Consider the following 26074-nt stretch of genomic DNA (forward strand, 5'->3'; position numbering starts at 1 on the left):
GGCGACCTTGGCCGCGGTGCCAGCTGGAGAGGTGACGGCGCGGGGGCTGTGGACAGCGGTGGGGACAGCGCCCCGGAAGCAGTTACCTGTAGTAGCTCAGGAGCCCGTTGCTCAGCACGAACCACCGCCGCTGGTAGCCTTTGATATAATTGGTCCATTTGAAGAGCCAGCCCTCTCGAGCCGAGCCCGAACCCCCAGCGCCCGAGCCCCCCGCCGGCGGCGCTGGGGCTGGGCCCGCCGCCGCCACTCCCCCGGCCCCGGGGCCCGGGCCGCTCGCAGGCGCCGCGGACACGGTGCCCGGCGCGGCCCCGGAGCTTGGCCCAGCGTCTCCGCGGCCACCTCCGCCTCCCACCACGGGTGGACCGGTGCCGCCGCCGCCAGGAGCTGCAATGGCTGCCGGGCCCGGCCCCACAACTCCTCTAAGCTCTGTCGCCGCCATGAGCTGACGCTGCCCGGAGACACAGGACCGGAACCGCCTACGAGAGCCGCCGTCGCCGTCCGGGCCACCCCTCACACCTAGCGCATCAGCCGCCGCCGCCGCCGCGTAGCGTCACCGCCCCGCCAGGCCGCTGTGGGCAGGAGGGATCGTCAGGGTAGAAGGAAGTCGATTGGTGCCGCTGAGTGTCACTTGAGGAAGACCCCTAGGACATTGGTATTTTTCTGGGGCCTGTCATTCCCTACCGCCCAGTGAAAGCCCTAGGTGGAACGCGTTCACCAGACACGCCGTTGATTGGCTCATATGAAGGCCAATCAGACTCTTGTAAAGCTCATTGGTGCTTTTCTGAAGACTCCGGCACGTAGGGAGGACAGGAGAATGCAGAGTGCCCGACCAATCTGATCGCCGATTGGCTAGTGTTTCCGCCACTCATTTCAGTTTATGCTCCCGTCACCGCCACATCACCCCCTCCCATCATTCTTCTTAGCGTCTCTCTTCCGCCCTTACGGATTGGTGGTTGGTATCAGCTGCTCAACCTCTTCTACCATTGACTGAACGAGGATGTCGTCACATCCTCATTTTCATTTCTTATTAGTTGGCATGCATGTCACTCACTTGTCGGCGGAGGTACAGGAGCTTGAACATGCTGACCAGTGAAAGAAATATATTGGGAGAGGCAGGCCGGAACAGCCAATAAAATCCGGGATGAGTGCCTGAGGGGCGTGTCCACCTGTTTCCAGCTTTGAGGAGGTTGGTGGGAGGTAAAAGTAACCGTTTCATTAAAGGGTTTTTGATGTAAGCACTGTGTTGGGGTCCCTCGTGCAGAGTTAAGACCTCCATAGTTTCTTGGTAGGAAGAGTGACCCTCAGCATCAGACCCTGCCTGAGTCTACCCCTTCTAGAGTCCTCTTCCAGCAGCTGGCTTGGAGCTGGAGGCCTAGATTCCTAGGAATAGCTTCCCCAGTTCCATCCTGGCTCCATGGTACTCTTAGCTCCCTTCCCTGGTTTTATTATCGCACCGCACCCCTATGTCCTGCTTCTAATTCTGCCGCACGAGTTGCCCACCTAGCTGTGAGGACAAAATAGATTCGCTGGGACTGACATTGTTAAGTACTTCCCACTGAAGTCTCTCCAGACCTAAAGTCCCTTGATAGTTTTAGCTTAAGCCCACTTGTGTATAAACTTGGCACCATTTTTAAAATATATATAGAAACTGACGTTCACACATTTGTGAAAGTATCATATTCAGTTACTCACTTTAACATTCAGATGTTGTAAACTGTTAATATGGAGCTTTGGGGAACCTGCTACATTTTGTTACTAGGCAACAGATACTGCTCTCAGACACTGGACAAACTGCTTTCTTTTGGTAACCTGCTTCCCGGAATCAAGAAAGAAAAATATCTTTTAGAAATTGTTTTTAAAAGGAGATTCATCGACTTGAGTAAAGAGAATACACTTTAAAATCTGCAGTTAGAGGCAGGCTCTTTGGAATTAAGTTTTTGTTTTTTGAAGGAGACGGGAACATAGAGCTCAACCTCCAGTGCTCAGGAACGACCGCCAAACAACTGAGTTCTCCTGCCGGGACTTTTTTTTTAACTGAAATGAAGTAAACCCATTTGTACTTAAGTACTGCCTTTGCTACTTACTGGCCCTAAGACTTAGGGAAAGTCATTTATTTAAGCACTCCCAAGACTGTTTCCCACTTCTGCGAAACTGGGCCAGTTCCTCTCTAACCATCAGAGCTATCTAATGAGACTTCATGTTCTTTCACACAAGAGATGATGAGAACAGTTCTAGCAGGAGACAGCTGTACTCCTTCACAGCAATAAGTCGATCCTCTATGAGTCCCCTGCTCTGCTGCTCAGCTGTCAACCCAGGCAAGCTGTTTAAGCTCAAGGAGCCTGTCTACCCATCAGGGAAAAACTAAGCTTCATGGAAATAGGCAGGCAAGGTTAAATTATCTCCCTCCCTTTTTCAACTTTTTTCTCTGTCTTATTATTATAACTATTACTGAACTAATCAACTAGTACAGAAACAGAGAAAAATTATATTTTTTCCAGTGAAACATGTCTAATTGTCCAGAGTGGTGATGTTTTCAGCTTGATAGGGTAAAAGCCTAGCAACTGTGATGCAGCACAAACACGTGTGCTGGCTCACATGCAAGTCCTCACAGATCCGCCTTGGTTCTACTCTAGTGTCTCCTCCTGAAGTTGTACCTGATTGGAGTAGGTTTTCATCCGAACCCACTGGGGAATGGGCCGGTCTCACTTTTGTTTCTTGGTTAGGAATCACTTGATCCTGCAAGTCTTGTGAGAGGACATGGTGGGGAAAAGACTGAACCACACACACCATGATGGCAGAATAAAGGAGACAGAGCTTGATCCCTGAGTATTTTAGAGTAAAAATGATACTCAAGTCTGAAATAATTAACACAAATTATTCTAACAAATTAACAAATTTCCTCAATCTCTTCTGAGATGAATTATGAGATTAATTCATCTCATAAAGCCAAACTGGGCTACATGAGTTACTTTAGAAAGTCACATACGCCTATAGACGGGCTGAATAAGAGGAACTACAGTCTGTCTACTACAATTCAAATTCTGTTTTATAGTTAAAATGGGGGGGGGGGACTGCAAGCACTCTAGGTTTTTTTTTTTAATATTTTATTTATTGATTTTTTTAGAGAGAGGAGTGAGAGAGAGAGACAGAGAGAGAGAGAAGGGGGAGGAGCAGGAAGCTTCAACTCCCATATGTGCCTTGACCGGGCAAGCCCGCACTCTAGGTTTTTAAAGGAAAGGTACCATACCATGTAAACATAGATCTTCTATCTCCCTCTCTTACAAAATTAAAAACGTTAGGTAATATCTTACCAATCTCCAACACCAAGGTTTGCTGGTCTACCTAAATATGCTAGAAACATATTAAGTCATGTTCAAAGTATCAAAAAGGAGAAATGTAGGCACACATTTTTTCAAGTATACAATTTGTTTTTATTTACAATACCCTATAAAAATGTAAATTTAGAAACTTTCATTTTTATTAATTAGAACCAAACAAAAAAGATAAAGCACAGAAAGGAAGAAATAATAATCAAGTATTGACTTGACCAGTTGTGAAGTGGCAAGGCCGGAGAGGCGCCCAGTGGGAACAGTCAGTCAGTTGGTAACGACAGAAGGAAGCTAGGTAATGTCACTGGGGAACAGCTGGTGGAGCCCTGAGCGACAGAATGGGACGAAATGGATATGGAGACAAGAACAGCTGGCTATCACGGAGGGTTCTGCTGTTGTACAATACATGTATGTGCAAAATGTGTATTCTCTTTAAACATAACCTGTCCTCCCCGCTACATTCGAAAAGGCGAGAACAGCAAAAAAGATATCAGGACAGTCATGTAAAATGAATTCAGGTTTAATTTCCTTGAGGACTGTAATCACTAGGGATCAAAGCCCTTATCCTGGTGGACTGCTGAATGAGAGAGGGACAAGTGAAAAGGTCCCGACAGGCTGTCCCGGCTAGGATTCCTATCCAGGCCCCTGGCAGCCTGGGATGGGACCTGGGAGATGAAGAGCAAGGACAGCAGGTCTGCCCACGACGTGGAGGACAGTGAAGAGCAAAGCAAGCCAGACTTAGTTCCCACGGTTACATCTGGAGGTTTCTGTCCCTGACACCGAACAGACTGGGAGGAGAGAGGTGAAAGCATGGCTTACGGAAGCAGTCTCAGGAAGACACAGCTACACTGTGGAAGCAGGCTCAAGTTAGACTCGCCTGGGCTGTCTTCCACGCACTGGAGCGGACAGTCTGCGGACACTGTAGTCGCAGCAGGGAAAAGGCTTAACCGTGTGCTGTTTCCATCCAGGTGGACGGAAACAAAGGAAATTCAAGTGGGGAGAAGAGAAAGGACTGCTCAGTCCAGAGCTGGGCGTCAGCCAATTAAGAGTTCGGATTTTATTAAATATGCTGCTTAACCCTGTATTTATATTAAAACAAGGAGAACCCACCAAATTAATTACAAGATGGACTAGAAACAGATTAGAAATACATCAGCTGGTTTGTGTTTATAGGAGGGATGTGTCAACTAAATATTTCTCCATCTAAACATTCCTCAAGGACCCTCTGGAGACCACATAAACACAGGTAGAGGGGTGTGTGCACGCATACATATATATTAATTTCTACTTAATTGGCTTTCCTATAGTCATATTAATATGGGGCAATGAAAAAGACTTCAATAAGATGCAGGAAGGGACCCTCTGGCAGGCTACAATCTAGTCTGAACTGGAGTAGTGGTGGTGGTGGTGGGCTAAAGGGAGAGATTATATTTTGTCTCTAGGGAAAAGAAAATGCAAAATTGAGAATTGAGTAAAAGTAGGACATGCAGAATTATAACAGAGAAGGTAAGAAGAAACCAGCAGAAGTATCACCCAGCTGAACGTCACAGAGCTGTGGGGAAACACCTGGCCTTTAGAGACGCCCCTGTGCACAGGACCCAGTCCCACAGACGATCCGGGGAACAGGCTACCTCCCCTCCCTCGTTACAAACACTCCATTGGTGACGGCAGCAGTGCAGGTGACAGCCCAAAGGAGGCACAGGACACGTCTGCAGGTCTTTTATCGTATCCCCTGAACTAGCCTACAGGTAGAAAGAAAGAAAACTTGTTTGTATAAATGAATTAAAAAAGGTAATGTTTTGAATTAAAAGCCTTATAGAAATTCTTATAACAAAACACCTAAGCTCTCCCCACCCTTAGCATTCAGTTAATTATAAGGGCGCTGCTGCACCGAGCACAGGGCTTTACTGCTAACAGATACTCATATCTTGAATCCCTTCTATCAAATTCAGATTTGTGCCCCACCCCGCCTCATCAGTGAGATGTGGAACTCTCCTGTTGCCAACTTACTGCAGTTTTGTCTCTAGCAAGTTCAGTTTCTGTCGGTCGACATAGCGAGAAAAGAGGGACACTAGGTTTGTGGGGATCGAGATCGGCTTGGCCAGGGCTGCTTGGGGAATCCGCAGAAGTTCTCGGGTTGCCATGAACATCACCTCCGTCCTGACAGGGAAAACCGATAATGAAAATACTAGAACAAGAATGGGAAGATTACTTGAAAGAACTCAACAGAAGAAATACAGCCACGACTGACCACTGGTTGTTTTCCGCTGAGTCCGTAGCAGGGTCTGAACTCTGGAGGTCTTCCCCACGGCTCAGCACGAGGAGCAGCAGCGACAGGCCAAACTACAAGAGGAGAGAGGGCGTCAAGTTGAGCCCTGCACCATGTCTTCCCACCGGCACTGAGGGCAAGGGCACTGAGTCCGCCCGCCCGCCGCGCTTCCTGCCAGGCCAAGGCCAGGCGCCAGGAGCAGGGGGCCGTGCCCTTCCCCTCGCACAGCAGCAAAACGCGTCACCAGTGGGAACGGAAGTCCCAGACTCCATTGGGTCTCTGCTCTGCCACCCACCCAGAGAGAAAAAACAGTAATTTTTCCTTGCCATGGATACTGTGGGAACTTAGCTTTTCTCCTATTTATAAGAACAGAAAATAAATTAAGAAGGAAAGTTAAATGAAGACAAACTTTGATACAAAAAAAGTTCATTGAAAAAATAAAAAACATTATATAGAGTAAGATATTTTGAATTTTAAAAAAAGGTGTTAAAACCCATGGGAAAATGTACAAAGAAAAGTAACTGGAATGATCAGGATATAAAAAAAAAATTCCCTTAAAAAAGAATACACGTATCTGGAAATATAAAGGCTTAGACAGGATGCTAATATGAGTCGGAAAAAAAAGAAGAGGAAAAGGATAAACAGATATATTCACCATATCTACAGTTATTAAAATTCAGTAACATGCTTTAGAGATTGCAATATACAAAGACTTGTTTCATTTAGGAGGTAGTAGGAGCAAGAAATGTGCAGTCTAGGGTCCCAGAAGGAAAACACAAACAGGGACCACAAGTACTGAGTTGCGTCTGCGTCAATTATAACGGACCACAGAGAAGGGGGGCTATTCTGGGATCCCCCACCTCTGATCCCCTCCTGCAGGGTAACCCTGCCTTTCCACAATGTTCCCTTTCTGTCTGAAAAACAGCACTGGGCTACATCATCTCATCTGATTTCACCATTTTATACTGCCTTCATCAAAATTAGGCTCAGGAAACCAAATTACAAGGTTTTTGAGCACAGCAGCTCCCGTCTTAAGTTCCCCGAGGCCTGCCACCTCTCTCCCTTCAGTCATGCTGTGACAGGTTTTCAGGTGCAAGGACTTTTCACTCTATTGTAACAGATGGCCCTTAATGAGTGCCATCTATGTACTGGGCATGACAATGAACTGTTCAGAGCTGTTCTCTCATCTAAGAGGACAACACTGAGGTAGACCCCATCACCTCCACTTCACAGATCAGGACGTTGTGGCTCCTGCTCAGGGTCACTAACCTAGATAAAAAGGGGCAGGCCAGGAGTGCAAACTTGCTGTGTACAGCTCACACTCTTCTTTTCTGTATTATGCCTCCCCTGCGAGTCTCTGCGATCTTTAACTCGATGTAAATGAAATATGAAATGGGATGTTCTTCTATTTACAGTCTTCTAACAAAGACTGCTACTTACCCACCTGCTATGCTTTCCTCCTCCTGAAACCTCTGACTGCATTTGTGATGACAACGGTTTGAACTAAAAGGTGTTTCCCACCTTCCCTGCAGTGAGGTAGGTTGTGACTAAGACTGGCCATGGAGATTAAGTCGTTGTTGGTTAAAACTCCTGGGAAAGGTCCAAATAAGGAAGACAGACAGCTACACCACACCTTTCAGCTCTCTGCATGTATCTTTCTGATGCTAAATCAAGCCTTGAGTTCTGCAACAATTACAGGGGGTTGGGGTGGGGGGTGTCATGAGCGGGGCAGCCGCTGCTAAGGATGACAGAGAAGGCAAACAGGAGGAGCCTGCACCGCGAGGACTCTGTGGGGCATGTTACTGTATTTACTGACATGAGGCACATAAAGTTCTGTTGTGTTGAAACCACCGTTATTTCTAGCCTCTGTTACTAGGAGCTTAACGTAACGCCTGGCTGAAGGAAACCTTATAAAGAGTTGCCGCAGCCACTATTGTTGTCTCTAACTCAAATTTAGTAGCCTTGCAAAGTGCAGGGATGGAACAGGCAAGACCACCTTGTTCTGGAGAACAGCAGCGAGGTGAGGATTAGAGGGTGCTGGTGCAGCTGCACTCTGAGGTAGGTTCATGAGCTGTTGCAGAAGGCTGGTGACAGTCACTGACGGAAGATGATAGAGGAGGAGAGAGAAGGGACTCAGTAAGCACGGCAGCACCTACAAAGAATAAATGGAAGCATTAGATCCCAGCAACGGTTACTTCAGTCACCCTCATCAGTGGGCATGAATGGAAGGCTGCTCAGCTGTGTACTCAACTGCCCAAGGCGCGATTTAACAAAAAGCGCTGACCAGCCTAGCAGATACTACTGGGGTCCTAACAATGGATTTTAAGGCATTTACTGAGAACTTTTTCAACTCCATTTGCCTAGGAAACATCATGACTTATGTGAACCAAGGGTATAAAATCACTTCTCAAATAGAAAAGATTCACGATAAAACATCAGTATTTTATCACACGAATATTTAAATGCCTACAAATGTACCAGGCACTTGGGCTAAAAACAAAAGTTCAAAGGAGACAGATCCTCAGGGATCGAAAATATAAAAGACGAGTAATTAGGCAATTTCAACATATAAGTTTCTCACTGAATGAATGCTACAGCATTACTGAGAATTATTTCCAGACTTAATACTGTCTTGGTTTATCTTTATAAAAGCTCAATAAGGAAATAAAGAAATCATTTACCAATTTTACAGATTATTAGAGAAGCTAAGTGGTCAGAAGTTCAGTGTTCAGAGTGACAAGCTAGTAGCTATAAAGAGAACCCAAGGGAGGTGGACTTCAGCCTGCTAGCCATTCATTCCTTTTGAACACAAGGCCCAGACTGAGAAGTTAAACTATAGAGCTACCAACTTAACTAGGTTACAACACCTGAAAGGAAATGAGAAGTGCTTCCAAGGTCCTGGCCAGTTGGCTCAGAGGTAGATCATCGACCTGGCGTGTGGATGTCCCGGGTTTGGTCCCCGGCCAGGGCACACAGGAGAAGCACCCATCTGCTTCTCCACCCCCCTCACTCTCCTTCTCTCTCTCTCCCAGTTTCTGATGTGGGAAAAGGAGTTGGATAGTGTGACAAAGAATGTGTTAACAGGTTTTAAAAGCCTTACCAACCAAGTGCTGTCAATGTGTGAATCTTATTTGAACCACAACTAGAATAAACCAGCTGCTAAGGGACGTTTTTAAGATAATTGAAGACATTTGAATTTGGAGTGGATATTAAATGATCTTAAGGAATTAAATCTTATTAGGTGCAATAATATCATAAGAGATTTTGTTAGAGAGACAAACAAGTATTTATAGATGAAATGATATGGATACAAGGGATAGATTTAGTAATATTGGCAAAATGTTGATTTAATTGTTGAAATTAGATATGATGGGTAGGGACATGGAATTCATTGTGCTGTTCCTTACATTTTTGTGCATATTTAAAAATGTTTTAATTTTTAAAGCTTTGTTTATTTAGAGTAGATCACAAAAAGTCTACTCTCCATCCTAGGCTGCTATTTAAAGTAAAACTTGCCATCAATTATTTATACCATGGGCACTGGGTGCTGGAAGCACTATATTTTTCCTTCTTTTTATTTAAATGAGAGGAGGGGAGATAGAAAGACAGACCCCCATGTGTGCCCTGATCAGGATCTACCTGGTGACCCTTGTCTGGGGCCAATTATTAATTTATTAAGACTTCATTCATTTTGGAGAGAGGAGAGAGAGAGAGAGAGAGAGGGAGGGCCCTGGCCAGTTGGCTCAGTGGTAGAGTGTTGGCCTGGCATGCAGGAGGCCCAGGTTCGATTCCCGGCCAGGGCACACAGTAGAAGCGCCCATCTGCTTCTCCACCCTTCCCCCTCTACTTCCTCTCTCTCTCTTCCCCTCCTGCAGCCAAGGCTCCATTGGAGCAAAGTTGGCCCAGGTGCTGGGGATGGCTCTACGGCCTCTGCCTCAGGCACTAGAATGGCTCTAGTTGCAACAGAGCAACGCCCCAGATGGGCAGAGCATCACCCCCTAGTGGGCATGCCGGGTGGATCCCAGTCAAGCGCATGCGGGAGTCTGTCTGATTGCCTCCCCGTTTCCAACCTCAGAAAAATACAAAAAAAAAAAAAAAGAGAGAGAGAGAGAAGGGGAGAGGAGCAGGAAGCATCAACTCCCATATGTGCCTTGACCGGGCAAGCCTGGGGTTTCGAACCGGCGACCTCAGTGTTCCAGATCGACACTTTACCCACTGAGCCACCACAGGTCAGGTAAAATTTGGCCTATTTAACCAAATTTTCCTCACTAGCAGGTCATCTCCACTGACACAGGCACCTCTGGACCATTTCCAGACCCAAAAACAGTGCTGATCCATAGACGTGCTCAGTAAGTATCTGCTGAAGGAATAAAGCTCTCCCAAACTTGTTCGCATTGCTGAGTTCCTCCGAGATTATCATGAGGGAGCGCCTGCCCCTCTGCCTACAACAGTTTATTTGCTGTAAGGTAGCTGTTGCTTTCAGTCTTGTCTTCTATTTCCTAGGACAATCTTTGAATCCTTTACCTCCAAGCCATCTCCTCCAAGCCATTTGTCATTCTTAAACTCTTTTTTAAAATGTACTCCTTTGACCTCACTTTCTTCAATGATGAGACCTAAATTTCACATTCACTTCTTCTGCAGATGCTAAAACTTCAACAAGGGATTTTTTTCAACTCACTTCAAAAGGAATAATTTTCAACTCTTTCTGTACAACTGAGGTGTCTTGAGATTGTGTTTACTGGGGACTATCGCCAGATGGCTGTTGCTCAGCCTGTAGTCTACTCGACCAGGTTCACTCTCATTAATCCTATTGCTCTGAATCTCACAGCTAATAATACTAGCCCTCTGTATCCATCTCTTGCTTTCAACTTCTAAGACTGTTTTAAATTTTGCTAATTTTTCATGTGTTATGACAAGAATAAGCAGAGAACAATTCTTACCAAGAGTTAATGTGTGAGCTTGATAATCATTTTTCAATTTCCAACCTAGTTTTTGATCATAAAAGTTACTTAAAGCACTGGCCTGATTCCTGTGGGCAGAATGCCATTCAACTCAGTCTACAAGTGAACGTTAAGCTAGTGACAACAACTCAATGAGTGGTACTTTATATCCAGCAAAGTAACTGAGACCAGAAGTTTGCAAACTTTAGTGAGTATCATATTCAGCTGGGGTTCCTGTTATAGGTACAGAAGCCCTAATCTTTCCTCTGTAAATTCTGATTCAGCATATTTGGGGTAGGGCTAAATTATTTGCTTCCCAAGTAATCTGAATCCAGATCATAGCTTTACAATTATACTAAGATTTAATTACTGCTTTCCTCAGGTTTAGAAACATGGCCTGTGGGAGGAAACATGAAATTAAAAAATATAGGCCTGGAGTTAAGTTTTCTTTAATTAATCAAGTTGTACTGCCAGAAGTTAGACACAACAACATGGAAAGAATGGGGAGGGAAAGAACTTTGGATTCTAGAACTCTTACTCACTGTGAAGACCCTACGGAGGTGTCCCTCCCTCCCACACGCGAATCACCTCATCTTGTGCATCCTTCTTGATAAGGAAAGGAAGGTTCCTGGCTGTCGTCATGAGAATGTCAGCTGCTTGCTCTGTGGCGAGGAAAGGAAGAATGCGGGCAACCATTCTCTTCCCTTTTCGGATACACATGATCTGTACAAAGTGGTCATCACTTGGCCTGCAGCAGAAAAAAATGCTAGCTTAGGTCAGCAAGAATATAAAAATCCTTTCTCCCCTTTTACATGTTACAAAATGAATATACTGCATTCATTTTCACTCTACAATTATCTGTAGTACCAAAAAGAATTACTGCTCCAACTCTCAACTAAATAATAAAAATGATTTTCAAGTTTCCCAAATGTAGAATACCATTTCAAAAACTATTGTGTGTATATGTGAGAGACAGAGAGAGGGACAAGCAGGGACAGACAGACCTGAAGGGAGAGAAATGAGAAGCGTCAATTTTTCGTTCTGGCACCTTAGTTGTTCATTGATTGCTTTCTCATATGTGCCTTGACCGGGGGTGGAGGGGGTTACAACAGAGCGAGTGACCCCTTGTTCAAGCCAGCGACCTTGTGCTCAAGCCAGCGACTTTTAGGCTCAAGCCAGCAACCATGGGGTCATATCCACAATCCCATGCTCAAGCCAGTGACCCCGCACTCAAGCTGGTGAGCCCACGCTAAAGCCGGATGAGCCCACACTCAAGCCTGAGACCTCAGGGTTTTGCACCTGGGTCCTCTGTGTCCCAGTCCGACTCTCTATCCACTGTGCCACTGCCTGGTCAGGCTTAAAAACTTTATGTTAAAAATACTTGGTCAAACTATATGCATTAATTTCCCTTATTTTTTTTTTTTTTTAATTTTTTATTTATTCATTTTTAGAGAGGAGAAAGAGAGGAGAGACAGAGAGAGAGAAGTGGGGGAGGAGCTGGAAGCATCAACTCCCATATGTGCCTTGACCAGGCAAGCCCAGGGTTTCAAACCGGCGACCTCAGCATTTCTAGGTCGACGCTTTATCCACTGCGCCACCACAGGTCAGGCTCCCTTATTAACTTTTAACCAACTACACAAACAACACGGTTAACACAGCAAAATCTGAAAAATAAGCAAAAAGGAAATAAAAATACTTAAATTTTGAAGAAATTTTTGCTGGTATTATATACATATATTTTGGGGGGGGTATTCTTTTTTCATTTGTTTTTTTATTTTTCCAAAATTAGAAGCAGGGAGGCAGTCAGACTCCCACATGCACCCAACCGGGATCCACCCAGCATGCCCACCGGGGGGCAATGCTCTGCCCATCTAGGGCGTTGCTCAGTTGGCAGCCGGAGCCATTCCAGTGCCTGAGGCAGACGGAGGCCATGGAGCCATCCTCAGCACCCTGGGCCAACTTTGTTCCAATGGAGCCTTGGCTGCAGGAGGGGGAGAGAGAGACAGAGAGGAAGGAGAGGGGGAGGGGTGGAGAAGCAGCTGGGCGCTTCTCCTGTGTGCCCTGGCCGGGAATCGAACCCAGGACTTCCACACAACCAGCCGATGCTCTACTGCTGAGCCAAACAGCCAGAGCAGTATTATGTATTTTTTATCTTTCATAAAAAATGGGCCCAAAGAAGTTATATGACTTTGCTACTTCACTTTTTCCAACTACTTCTTACAAACACTTTCCACATAAACTTCAATTACATATGTTTTAATGGCTGCATAACATTCCAAGCTACAGATCAACCCACACTTATTAAACCAGCTCCCTGTCAGCCCAACTCCATAAAAGGTGTTTAGTCTTATGTCCCGTTTTGTGTATGTCCTGGCTTACACAGTCCTCTTGCATTCATCAAATGAGTATTTTGGATTTATACAACATTTACCATTCACAAAACTCTGTTCCAGATACTGGGTGGGACAGAAATGACAGAAATATGGGGGAAAAAAGATACCTTAAGGAGCTCAGTCTCCATTGGACTGACTGATTTCCACAGTGTAAGAGTATTCTATGGAAATGCCAGGGAAGTTTAAAAATATTCTCCACCCTCTCCAGCACCCAATAGTCCCTAGTAGAAACTAAGTAAGTATTCGGTGAATAAAGAAATTCAGGATAAAGAAAATTTGTCCGTGGCTGGGAAGGATTACAAAATGTTTTATATGAAGTTGCATTTGAGTCAGGCCAAAAGGATGGGCTTGGAGCTTACTGAGACGGTACAGAAGGGTATCTAAAAGGTACAAGTGTAGACAGTTCCGTTTAGTCAGTAAGGAGTCCAGCTGGTCTCACGTTTTCTTCACAGTGCACAATTCTCACCTCTCTTGTCCAGGTAATTTTCCCCTTAAGTTGTCATACATGCCACACACTTTGTGCTTTCTTTCTTCCATCAGGGCAGGTCGCTCTTCTTCTAGACTCAGCAGATAACGCCGTTCATAATCCTCCACATCAAGGAGTAAACTGTAGGTCTAAGTCAGGATCAGAGGATTAGATAACAGCCTACCAGCTAAAGACCTAAGAATGAAAACGCACTGTAATAAAACTGAGAGAACAAAGGTGCTTTTTTTCTTTTTTAATTTACTGTGTTGACATGGTCAAAGGTGCTCTTTTAAATCCAGAAAAACAAAGTGAAATAACTTAAAAATTATCTAAACACCATTCTTCATCCTTCTTTGACCTCTAATCCAGAAAGTAATAACAGTGAAATAATTGCACACTTTCTACAATTTCCTGCAACAGCAGCACTATAACATAAACAAACTGTGTCACTGCTCCAAGGTATGCCTCCATCAATGGAGACTGAGCACTGGGTGCCAGGCACTGTCCTAAGAGCTCTGCATGTTCATACTCACTCACTGAACACTCACAACAGCCCAGCGAAAAAGACACCACTACCGTCCCCAGTTTTACAGATAGACAAACTGAGGACAGCACAGAAAGGTTAAGTAATTTGCCTCAAGTCATAGAGTCAGAAAGAAGAAAGGCATGATTTGCAGCCTAGCTGCAGAGTCTGTGCTCTTAACGACTAGGCTATGGCCTTGCAACACAGTATTTTCACTTTACAATGCAACCACCAGGGCACACTGCCTTGTCTCCTCAGCACCCAGCAGAGCGCAGCACCCAGTGTCCAACAAATGCACGTGAACTGACTCGATTGACTACATTAATTTATGGGTGGAACAACCTCATTTTTATTTGCATTTCCTTAGAAAAGTAAGCTGCCCCTAGTGCTTAGGGGTTACCTGAACAAGTACGGACAAAGTCTCAGTACTTCAAACTAGAAGTGAAGCACTCTTTCCATGAGACCAGAGGGAGGTCCACCACATTCCTTTCTAGTGTGCTTGGTACAGACCAGGCACTTCACAACAATATGACCATTAGTTAAGATTACAGAGCACTGATGCTAACTTTTCCATTTCTTGTGTACATACACATTTGACAGTTCCTTATTTGAAACTAGAGCGACAATTTCTAACACTTACTTTCTCAATTATGACAAGGGTTTTTCGTCTCTTGTCCCGAACCTGTTTTTCTTTTGTTTCCTAAAAAAAGACAAGACTATTCAATGTGGACTCTTTACCACTGCTAAAAATAAATTTCCAAGTGAGCATATGAAGTTCCATTTGTGACAGTACTTTGAGATCACAATCTTGAATCTTTGAAAGTTAATAATCAAAAAACAAAACTGATGTGAACAAAGGTCAGAGTTGAATGAACCAGTCCACACACAAACCATTAAACTGAATTCACACATAGGCAAAGGTAGAAAGCAGTAGAAGATGACTATTCATAGGAAAATCATAAAACACATAGGAAACGATCATTTAAAAACTGGAGGAAACAGCTAGCTAATGCTGTGTGCAGCCAGCTACCCAGTGGGAAGATTATGGGCACCCCAGGTTCTGCCTGACTGTCTTAGAGATGAAGGTGTTAGACTCTTAGCATATCTGAATAAACCAGAATGCCATGAGAAGCCAGTTCGAAAGCTCCAGGTCAGGTGAGGCTATAAAAACCCCATTATGCCTGCTTCCATTCCACAATGACTCCAGAAGCAGCAGTGAACGTTTTACACACACAATTCTGCCGACACTTACATCATCCTCACTCCGAGATGTCACAACAGCATCAATCATTTTCCGGGGATTATTCACACTGGAGACAGTAAGCTTTCCCAAAGAGCCCTCAAACTGAACTGCAAGGACAAAACATTTCCAACAGATTAAAAACTCTGCAATGCAGGCAGGCAGCTTTCTGGGATCTTTACATTCTCTAGTCTACTCACAGTCTAACCACTTACTACAAAAACCCACATATTAACTAAAGCAGTCTCTTATCCAAATCTATCCTTTCTCATTTTTTGGTTGCAATAAATAACAAATAAAAATCTAAAGTTTTCTTTCCCTACCTAATATAGGGATATTAGAAATTAAAATAGGTATTAAAAAGGTATAGAATCTGAAGTAGAAAAGGACCTAAAAGGTCATCTACCAAAGCATTTATTCCACACTTGAATACAGGCTGATCTATTTATTAAAGGACAATGGCACTTTAGAAATCAGTTTTAAACATCTCTATCCAATCACCTGCAGTTATTTGTATTTTATCACATCAGCAGCCTGTCAAACTTCCCTTCCTGCGGGCGAGGGGTGAGGGCCTGACCTGGCTTATAGGCATGCTCCAGTTTGGCCACCTGAGGGGTAATGAGCTTGGTGCGTTCCTTCTTGGGGCCATCGCCTTGCAATTCTTCAGCAGCTGACAGTTTCTCCAGTTTTTCAAAGTAATTCTGCCACATGAGACAACAGTTTCAGTTGCAACACAAGCACAGACTATGGCAGCTCTTTATCATTAAATAATTATACTAGTGGCTCTAACAACTTGCTCTCTGAATGTACTGATCTCTAGTTTTTGTTAAACTGCTAAAAATTTCCTTTACCAAAAAAAAAATCTCCGCCTTTAAAACAGCTAATCATCAATGGGAATATCTTTAAAGTCACACTGACAATGGGAACCAGATTAATGATGCCAAAGGGATTTGGAAACATTGGTCTGAAGGCCTCTGTGTGTGAAAAAGGCATACATATGAACCTTCGTGAACAGTGGGAGAGGTCCTCCAGCTTGAAAAGAGGACCGAGTTTGCTCATTCTTACCCAGTGAAGACTACTACTTCAAAAGACAATTCTATCAATATGCAATTCTACCAGTAGTAGACTGAGAGCCTTCACCAGAGTATTACCTGGTAATAAAAATCATCCAGGTAGGGATCAGTGCTTTGCAGTTGCATCATCTGAATTTTAGAGACCCAATCCTTTTCTCGCTGCAACATGAGATTGGCATATGGATCCTTTCGGACGTGATCTTGGTGACTGCTCCTGTGACTTCCCCGCTCTCCTGCACCATTGAGATTCCGATGCTGACTAAAAAACAAACACGACACATTCACTTCAAGTGAGTACATTAATTATGCCTTATAATATAGGAATAAACCAGGCCAATTTAAAAAGATCCTCTTTGCTTTTGTTAAAAGAGAAGTGAAAAAGAGCCGAATCTTTACAGAATTTGAGAGGAAAGAGCTATGCGACACAAATTGAAGGAACTAAAACTAAGAGCTCACTTCCTTACCACATGCTAAGCACTTTCAACTGTGGACTTCTGTGCAAGCCCTACGGTAACCCTATGAGGCAGTAGCTTTATCTTCTCCACCTACGACAACAAACCAAGGCCAACAGAAATCAAGTAATCTGTCCAAAGCCACACATACCTGGTCAGAGGAAGAAATCTGAACACAGGCCAATTTGATTCATAGTCTATATATTTTTTTAAAACTTGCTGAAAATTATGAAATACTTCAAATGCAGAGAAAAGCCCAGTAAATACTATTTATAAACATCCATTTACCACCCACCCAGATATAATGGGGGAAAATCTATTTTGCCAAATTAGCCTCAGATTTTTAATAAGTAATATCAAATGTTATAAAGATTAAGGCCCTCTTGTACTTCTCTAGATGCACCCCAGTTTGCAGCTTCCCTTCCTTCCTAGAAGGGCTCTGGTATGTATCCTCCCTGAAATGTTTTTATACTTTGATTACTTACGTGCCCATCTTTAAATGTTATATAGTATCATTCTGCGTGCCTTTCAGTTTGACATAAATGGCATTAGACATACATGTCCAGGTATGTACTGAAAAGTAGAACTGCTAAGGTGCAGCGTATTCACATTTTAAACCTAATTATTTTTTGCCAAATTTTCTCTTAAAAGGCTCTATACTCCATTCTTTCCAACCATGAGTGATGAGATACAAGTTTTACCTATCTAGTGATATAAAATGGTTATCTAATTTTAATCTGCATTTTTATTATAAGTGAGCTTAAAACTCTTTCCATTTTTATGAGCCATATAGGGTCTACTGGGAATTGCATATTTGAGTATATGATGTCATTTGATATACCATCTTAACAAATTCTGAAGTGTACAATCCTATTGCTAAAGATAAGCACTAGAATTTTAATATTTTAACACAGCATTTTCAAAATTAATAAAATTTAATTTTAAGAACCCATACTTGTTTTTTTCCCTGCAAAAAATAGTCTAGAACTTCTCTGAAAGAGAGAAGAAATGACACACAGAGAACAATAAAACTGAAGGCTGAAAAAACCTCACAGTTTTGTTTAATTTTCTTATTTTGTACATATCAATGACTATAACATAAGCTCCAGTAAGGCAGGGTTTTATATATCTTTTTCTTTCAATCCCCAAACTACACTGTGAGGTACACATCTGGGGTCACATATATAAATATCTATTTGTATTTGCTGCATGAGGATTAAATAATTACAGCTAAGATTAAAGAGTGCCTGTTGGCTTTACATAAGACCCAAACGTAAGGCTAGCCGCTCTAGTTCAAGATCACCTCAGAGCTGAGACGTTAGACAAAATGTAGTTATAAGAGCCTGGTAAGGAATAAGTATAAAATGTTGACTTAAAAAAAAAAGAAAACCAGATTTAAACTTTATTTCTGACTTTTTTTCTGACTTATGAACAGAATTATAGTAACTTGGAAATCACCTGACAAAATCTTATCATTTAAAGCTATCGTATCAAAAACACAAATGACAGCTTATGTTCTGACCTTACCAATAAAATAAGCTCAGACTAATTAAATTTACTAAAATAGTACACTAAATTAGTAGCACCTAGTTACACTGTCAAAATAAAAAGCTGAATTAAGAAACCACAAAGAAAAAAAGAAGCCATGAAGGAGGCGGCGAACACTCACTTTCTATTCTGTTGCTGTCTCTGATGCAGAAGCCGACGGTGCTGGGGATGAAGATGAGTGGTGTCTGGTCTAAACATGGGGGCCTGAGATCTAAGGAAAACAGGAAAAGGTTTTCAGTTCTATTGTCTCGATGATCTAAAGTTTACAGAATGTCGTCACAGTAAGAAAACTTCATACAAGTTCATTCAGAACAATGTTAAAGTCTATCCTAAGGGCACCTTTTAGAAGGAAAAGACAGCCAGCCATGTGTTCCTACGCCTTCCACAAAGGCCAATTCTCAACTCCTGAGCAGGCAATCATCAGTTTGAATGAACTGACACTAACGCAGTATAATTCTTTTCTTCTTTGCTCCTATTAAATAGAAGTCTCTAAACAGATTTAATGTATTTAGTTACAAGCAATTGGGAATGACATTTGTATGTCAACTTGGCTAGGGTATGGTGACCAACTGTGTGATCAAATATTGGTCTAGAACAGGGGTCCCCAAACTTTTTACACAGGGGGCCAGTTCTCTGTCCCTCAGACCACTGGAGGGCCGGACTATAAAAAAAACTATGAACAAATCCCTATGCACACTGCACATATCTTATTTTAAAGTAAAAAAACAAAATAGGAATAAATACAATATTTAAAATAAAGAACAAGTAAATTTAAATCAACAAACTGACAAGTATTTCAATGGGAACTATGCTCCTCTCACTGACCACCAATGAAAGAGGTGCCCCTTCCAGAATTGCGGCGGGGGCCGGATAAATGGCCTCAGGGGGCCGCATGTGGCCCGCGGGCCGTAGTTTGGGGACCCCTGGTCTAGAATGTTCCTATGCAGGTATTTTGTCAATGTGATTAACATTCACAATTGGCTGATTTTAAGAAAAAAGCGATGAGGCTCAGTTGGTTAGAGCAGTGGTTTTCATCCACCAATCTGTGGCCTGGTGCCATTCCGCCAGAAATTTCATGCCAGTCCGCCAAGTTAACCACTCTGATGTCATATGAAGATGAGAGAGTCTATAATTTTGGGGTCTGTATCTTGAAAACCACTGGATATGAGCATTGTCCTAACGTGCCAAAGATACGGGTTCAATCCCCGGTCAGGACACAGACAGTACAATCAACCAATGAAAGCGTAAGTAAGTCGGAAAACAAATCCATCTCTCTCTCTCTCTCTCTCAAAATCAATAAAGAAGAAAAAGAAAGCAATGACCCTTCATGAGGTGAGTGGGCCTCACTCAATTTAAGATAAAAAACAGGTTTCCCAAAGAAAAAGAAATTTTGCCTCAAGACTAGAACATAAAAGTCCTGCCTCAGTGTCGGCCTCCCAGCCCACCCTACACACTTCAGACTCAGGACTCAAATGTCAATATTAAATTAGTTGCATCTTGTTACCCTGTCAAAATCAAAAGCTAAATTAAACCACAAAAGAGGATGAGTGCTTACCTTTTCTCTGTTTATATATGTCAGTAGAGGAACGATCCACCCTTTGTACTTGCAAAGGATGAACAGAGAGCTCCTGTATTTATAGTCTAGGACATTTACAAAGAGTTTTCTTCACCTTAAGAAGAAACTAAATAAATGTCCATTACTTACTTTCTACTGTATATATATTCTATATATTTATTTACGACAATATATAATTTAAATTAGTTATATATACATAGACTGTATACTGTCTACAACAGAAGGCATGTATGTATGAGAGAGATAAAAGGAGGCTCACAGTTTTAAGTACACAAAACAGAGTGTATTCTTATGTATATTATTATTATTATTATTATTTTTACAGAGACAAAGAGTCCGAGAGAGGGATAGATAGGGACAGACAGACAGGAACGGAGAGAGATGAGAAGCATCAATCATCAGTTTTTTATTGCGACACCTTAGTTGTTCATTGATTGCTTTCTCATTATGTGCCTTGACCGTGGGCCTTCAGCAGACCGAGTAACCCCTTGCTCAAGGAAGTGACCTTGGGCTCAAGCTGGTGAGCTTTTGCTCAAACTAGATGAGCCTGCGCTCAAGGTGGCGACCTCGGGGTCTTGAACCTGGGTCCTCTGCATCCCAGTCCGATGCTCTATCCACTGCACCACTGCCTATTCAGGCCTTATATATATTATTAATTATTGTTGTGTTCCATATGAGCAACCCTGTGTAAGTAAAACTAACATAAAGTTAGACATAAACTTTAGAAGAAAAAAGAGGTGATTAACCAGTAATGTGCAAATGTACAGAGGAAGCATGTGACTTGAGGAAAAGGTTATTCATAAGAAAGCTTGCAGACTGTCAACCCTTTCTATTTGGCGACTTTTAGATCAAGCAACATCTAAAAATATATTGCCTGCTAATAATATAAAGAGATTTCCATGCTATCACACTTAACGTCGACAAGAGACTCAGTCGACACTGAATAAACTCTAGCATTGCTGTGTATACCGTAAGTTTTGCAGGTGAGGTCCTGGGCCTGGGGGGTGCTGCTGTGGAGGGGGTGGTGTAGCGGGGGGTGGAGCACTAAAGAAGGCACGGAAGCCTGGTGCTGGGGGAAGCATCTGCCCAACTCGCCCTTGCAGCAGCTTGGGATTCATGGCAGCAAGTGGACTACCAACAAATCCAGGGACCCGTGCAAACTGGCTGGGAGACATCCGTCCAGGCTGTAGCTACAAAGAGACAAAATCTTCGATTTAGTTAATCATAAATCCCTTGCTCTTATGCACAGAAAAGTTAATACTATTTCCATCAGTAACTTTGTTTGAAAAGGTAATGGGAAAAAAAGAGGCAGTAGTAATTGATTAAAGAGCAAAATCAGGTAGCACCTAGTGTACTGGTTTTCAACCAGGTTAGCGCTTTCGTGGACCAGCACGAAATTTATGATGCAGAATGGCAACTGAAAACCAGACCAGTGAACCTTAGGAAAGCAAGAGAGCTTTTTATGGGTCAGGCTATTCAAGGCTTACCTGTGCTCCTCCAAGAAGTTGTGCTCTCTGGAGGGGACTGAGAACAGGAGGAACACTAGGAGGAAAAGGGTGACCCAGTAAGGAAGAGTTCTAGAAAGAAGAAAAAAAAAGAAAAAAATTATACCTATACTATGAAACAGGTAAATTCAATATAATATAAGAGAACTCAACAGAAGTGCAGACTAAACTTGCATATAAAAACTCAAACTATACAGTCAAGCTGTCCAATGATGAGATGTAAAAGAATAATTTTGAAATTATGAAGTACTATGGGATGAAACAAGGGAAAGAGATAGCAGGAAACCAGATGATCATGCTGAAATTTAAAGATAAGAATTGAAGATAGGCCCTGGCCAGTTGGCTCAGCGGTAGAGCGTCAGCCCGGCGTGCAGGAGTCCCGGGTTCGATTCCCGGCCAGGGCACACAGGAGAGGCGCCCATTTGCTCCCCCCCCTGTCCTTCCTCTCTGTCTCTTTCTTCCCCTCCCGCAGCGAGGCTCCATTGGAGCAAAGATGGCCCGGGCGCTGGGGATGGCTCTGTGGCCTCTGCCTCAGGCGCTAGAATGGCTCTGGACGCAACAGAGCGACGCCCCAGAGGGGCAAAGCATCGCCCCCTGATGGGCATGCCGGGTGGATCCTGGTCGGGCGCATGCGGGAGTCTGTCTGACTGCCTCCCCGTTTCCAGCTTCGAAAAATGAAAAAAAAAAGAAAAAAAGAAAAGAATTGAAGATAAAAACAACTAAATATAATGAACCACATCTTCTGACCTGGGGACCAGAAAATCCAGAAATTCAAGTATGGGGCTAGAACAGCATAATTTAGGAGACGTCGATACACTGTGTGGTGATTGTGCAGGTAGTGATCAGAAAATATAGACTGCATTTCATTAGGTTGCAGAGTGACATACCGGGACATTGCAGAGCTGGTTTGGAGACATCCTCTCACCATAGGGAGCAGGATAACGTGGTGGCATTGGGGGCCGAACATGGACAGGCTTCGGACACAGGATCTATCAGGACAAACATATAAACAACTACACTCAATGAAGTCAGTTTTTCCTCCACCTACAGTCCCTCCCTCTAGTGCTGGTAGACACAGAACTCAATTCATAGCCCTACTTCTAAGCAAATTGCTATGGCTATGGGTTAACATACAGAACCTTTGGTCACTTCCTCTCACAAATATCAAGCAACAGTGCCACTTTAACTGAGGAAGATTTAGCTAATTCTCCAGTTATCCCCACCCTTCCATGCTATCTGAGGGAGGTACCAGCAGATATTCGAACTTGCAAATTCTTTCCAAGAGGATATATTTTGGTAGCAGCGAGGGAGAAGGAATGATAAGAAAGCTGGAGGATTAACTAAGTCCTATCCTGAAGCCCCATGATATGGCCGCCATGCTCAGCTCTTTTGTGATACATTGTGACTCCACCGTTTCATAGGATACTGAGCCTAACTAGGCCATACCAACACCACCCTCCCCCCATACCTTCCAAATTGGCCTTCCTTTTCAGCTGCTCGTTTCAGGTGGAGGAAAGTCTATGGAACAGGACTGCACAGGCTCTAGGGAAAGCAGGGATATCTTAAAGGTAAAAAGGGATGTGGACAATGCTGTGTGTTCCCACTCCCCCCAGCTTTCAGTTACCTCTCTGCTCATGTTTTGGGCAGCCAGCAAAAAACCCTTTAAGAAGGATATATATACTATCTATGGTTTACTACCCCTTTTCTCCCCCATTTAAAAAGCAGCAGCAACAGCAAAGGGCATTAAGAAATGTGTCTCTTATGGGAACTAACTTCTCCTCTAATTGGCTATTCTTCTTTCTAATCTCACACCTACCCCAAACTTCCACCCTCCTCCCAGCAACACCAATTTCCCAAATAATTTTGCCCAGATTCCCAATATCCTGGGCTGAGGGCCTGTTAATGAGAGGTACCTGTTGGTTGAAGCTGGGTACAGCCATCTGCTTAGGTGGGGTGCCTATGGGTACGGCTCTAACAGGAGGGCTGCCAATGATAGGTGAAGTTGACCGCCTTGGTAATGCACGCTCGGAAAGGTCCCGGTCATCTTCTGGGCCCTGTGGGGGCCTCTGAGGCAAGGCATATTCTAATACAGACACTGTAGGCATTTCCTATTTAAGGAAGTAGTAAAAAAAAATCAGCTAATCTGAAATGTTTTGATAACCTCTACAGATGCCAAAAATATCTAGAGAAATTATTATTGATTTGCAAGAGAGCTAGCTAGAGATAGAAGGGAGAGAGAGAGAGAGAGAAGGAAGATAGAGAGGAAGAGCATCAACTCATGGTTGCAGCACTTTCGTTGTTCAATGATTGCTTCTCATCTGTGCCTCGGCTGGAGGGTTCAAGCCAAGCCAATGAATCCTTGCTCAAGCTAGCAACCTTGGGCTTCAAGCTGGCGACCTCTGGGCTCAAGCCAGTGACCTTGGGGACCTCAGCATAACAGGTCAATACTCTATCCACTGTGCAGCCACTGGTCAGGCTTGAGAAATTATTTTTTAAAATTTTTATTTATTTTATCTCACATCCAGTAAAATTTACTTTTTGATATACAGTTCTCTGAATTTTAATAAATGCAAAGTAATGAATCCATTACCACAATCAAGATATAGAATAGTTTTATCACTCCTCAAACTTCCTCCAGAACTGTGGCTTTGTAGTCAACCCACCCTACCACCCCCAACCAATGGCAAACAATGATCTGTTCTCCAGACTTCTAGTTCTGCCTAGAAATGACTTATAAGTAACTCAAATTGTAAGCTAACGTATTTGAGTAACAATAGCTTCCTTTCAAACTTTCAAAGTAAAGCATGGTCAAGTGAGCACTCCCACAGAGGGTGAGGAAGGGTACAATGAAATGGTACAACTACGAGTGCTGGATGATGTAATCCATATAAGACTGGCAAATGATATCCAACTAGATATTTCTGCAAGGAAAGGAGGACAACAGGGGCTAACTTGAATATTTTACATATTAGGGATTTTATATAAAGAGAAAAAGTTTAGTACCTGAGCAAGCAGTGGTCCTCGGATTCGCCTCAGAACTTCAGATCCATCCCAGATGCTGGAATTGAGACTTCCGGGTTGAGGCTAGAAGAACGGGAAGACAAACAAAAGCTGGAATAGAGTGGGCGCTCTGCATGACTCACGTGCTTACGGTGAGCAAGGGTCCAAAAGCGCCTCAGCCGCTTGAGAATAAGAAATTGGGGTGTTCCAGAATACACCTCATTCCCCAACTTCCTCTCTGAACTTGCCATCAGGAATTACCGTATCTCCCCACATGTAAGACGCTCCCATTTTAAGACACATCTTAATTTTGGGGCCCGAATTTAGAGGGGGAAAATGTATTACATAGTTACTGAACTCAACTTGTATTCATCATAAAATTCATACAACTCCTCATCACTGTCAAAACTCCCACCCATTAGCTTGTCTTCATCTGTGTCTGATGATGAATCACTGTCTTCAACAATGAGGCAAAAACAAGTGTGAAAAAGCAGGAAATGCAAGTAAAAAAATTTACAACCACTGTATAAGACGCACCCCGTTTTTAGACCCCAAAATTTTTGAAAAAGTGTGCTTCTTATAAATGGGGAAATATGGTATGTTAACAATTTTCTATGGCATATGCAATTCTCCCATTACAGTAGATGAAATAAAATGGCATGGCTCAATACTTCACTTTTAGTCTGCCATAGTGCTCAAACCAGAGTGGCTTACTTGCAAAACTGGCCTGGTCTGCACTGCCCTCATGATGGCTGGATCTTCCAGTTCATTTTCAATCACCATCTTACTGAGCCTCTCTGCCAGATTCTCCTCATGGTCACCCAGCAGGTCCATCTCATCCCTTTCTTCATTGCCGGCTTGTCCACTGACTGCTATGGGGAGCTTCTCCTCCAACTCAGCCAGTCGCTCATGTGCTTCCTGCCAATCATCATCTATAAGGAAAACATACGTAAAATATGTTCATATTGGAATTAAAAAGTTTTATAAAATTCTGTTAACCATGTGAAAATTCCAACTCCAGAAGATAGTTTGGAAAATTAAATTTCTACCTACCTACAGACATGAAATAAAGTTTAAACTAAGGGGCATAATCAAGTGGGCTTTTCACTTTTATGAACAAATAACATCACACCAGAAATAAAACTCAAGCATTCAAAGCTGGGGTAGTCAGCCTTTTTATACCTACCACCCACTTTTGTATCTCTGTTAGTAGTAAAATTTTCTAACCGCCCACTGGTTCCACAGTAATGGTGATTTATAAAGTAGGGAAGTAACTTTACTTTATAAAATTTATAAAGCAGAGTTACAGCAAGTTAAAGCATATAATACTTATCAAGTACTTTATGTCAGATTTTCACTAAGTTTGGCAGAATAAATCTTTATAAAACTTACTATAGTTAAATCTTTTTATTTATACTTTGGTTGCTCTGCTACGGCCCACCATGAAAGCCAGAACACCCACTAGTGGGCGGTAGGGACCAGGTTGACTACCACTGTAAAGTAATAGCTTAATACATTATCAATGAAACCAATTTTGAAACTGTTGGTCTTGAGTTTCTATGACATTTCAGGCAAAAAATTCACAGGGAAGCTAGAACTCATTGCATTAGCATACAACTTTCTCTTAGATTATAACTGCCATCTCTACAAACTTTCAAAACTATTGATTTCATTCAATTAATATTTGTTGAGCATCTCTTATGTGACAAGCAGTTTTAGCTGCATGGGATACATGAGTGTACAAAACAGTTAAGGATTCC

General features: G+C 43.0%; 2 protein-coding genes and 1 non-coding gene across 3 annotated transcripts in view; all 3 read right to left on the reverse strand.

Moving 5' to 3' along the window:
• OSBP (oxysterol binding protein) overlaps nt 1–1094 on the reverse strand; it is a 40967-nt gene extending 39873 nt beyond the window's left edge. Inside the window, exon 1 of the mRNA XM_066251608.1 lies at nt 87–1094. Within this exon, the coding sequence (XP_066107705.1) occupies nt 87–439 (353 nt within the window). The 5' untranslated portion in view covers nt 440–1094. The remainder of the gene's footprint in view (nt 1–86) is intronic.
• A 2313-nt stretch (nt 1095–3407) lies between these two features.
• Nucleotides 3408–26074, reverse strand: part of PATL1 (PAT1 homolog 1, processing body mRNA decay factor) — a 32352-nt gene continuing 9685 nt past the window's right edge. Inside the window, exons 3-19 of the mRNA XM_066251609.1 lie at nt 25029–25246; nt 24318–24398; nt 23228–23422; nt 22202–22303; nt 21297–21386; nt 20779–20999; nt 18355–18444; nt 16312–16492; nt 15738–15861; nt 15173–15270; nt 14561–14620; nt 13398–13546; nt 11127–11286; nt 7595–7750; nt 5581–5672; nt 5340–5489; nt 3408–5071 (exon numbers count right to left, since the gene is read on the reverse strand). Of these exons, the coding sequence (XP_066107706.1) occupies nt 5050–5071; nt 5340–5489; nt 5581–5672; nt 7595–7750; nt 11127–11286; nt 13398–13546; nt 14561–14620; nt 15173–15270; nt 15738–15861; nt 16312–16492; nt 18355–18444; nt 20779–20999; nt 21297–21386; nt 22202–22303; nt 23228–23422; nt 24318–24398; nt 25029–25246 (2189 nt within the window). The 3' untranslated portion in view covers nt 3408–5049. The remainder of the gene's footprint in view (nt 5072–5339; nt 5490–5580; nt 5673–7594; nt 7751–11126; nt 11287–13397; nt 13547–14560; nt 14621–15172; nt 15271–15737; nt 15862–16311; nt 16493–18354; nt 18445–20778; nt 21000–21296; nt 21387–22201; nt 22304–23227; nt 23423–24317; nt 24399–25028; nt 25247–26074) is intronic.
• Nucleotides 19804–19930, reverse strand: LOC136321242 (small Cajal body-specific RNA 24). Its single transcript, XR_010728518.1, has one exon. It is a non-coding gene; the product is annotated as a small Cajal body-specific RNA 24 (non-coding RNA).

The sequence above is a fragment of the Saccopteryx bilineata genome, chromosome 1, assembly GCF_036850765.1.
Source record: "Saccopteryx bilineata isolate mSacBil1 chromosome 1, mSacBil1_pri_phased_curated, whole genome shotgun sequence".
NCBI classification, from domain to species: domain Eukaryota; kingdom Metazoa; phylum Chordata; class Mammalia; order Chiroptera; family Emballonuridae; genus Saccopteryx; species Saccopteryx bilineata.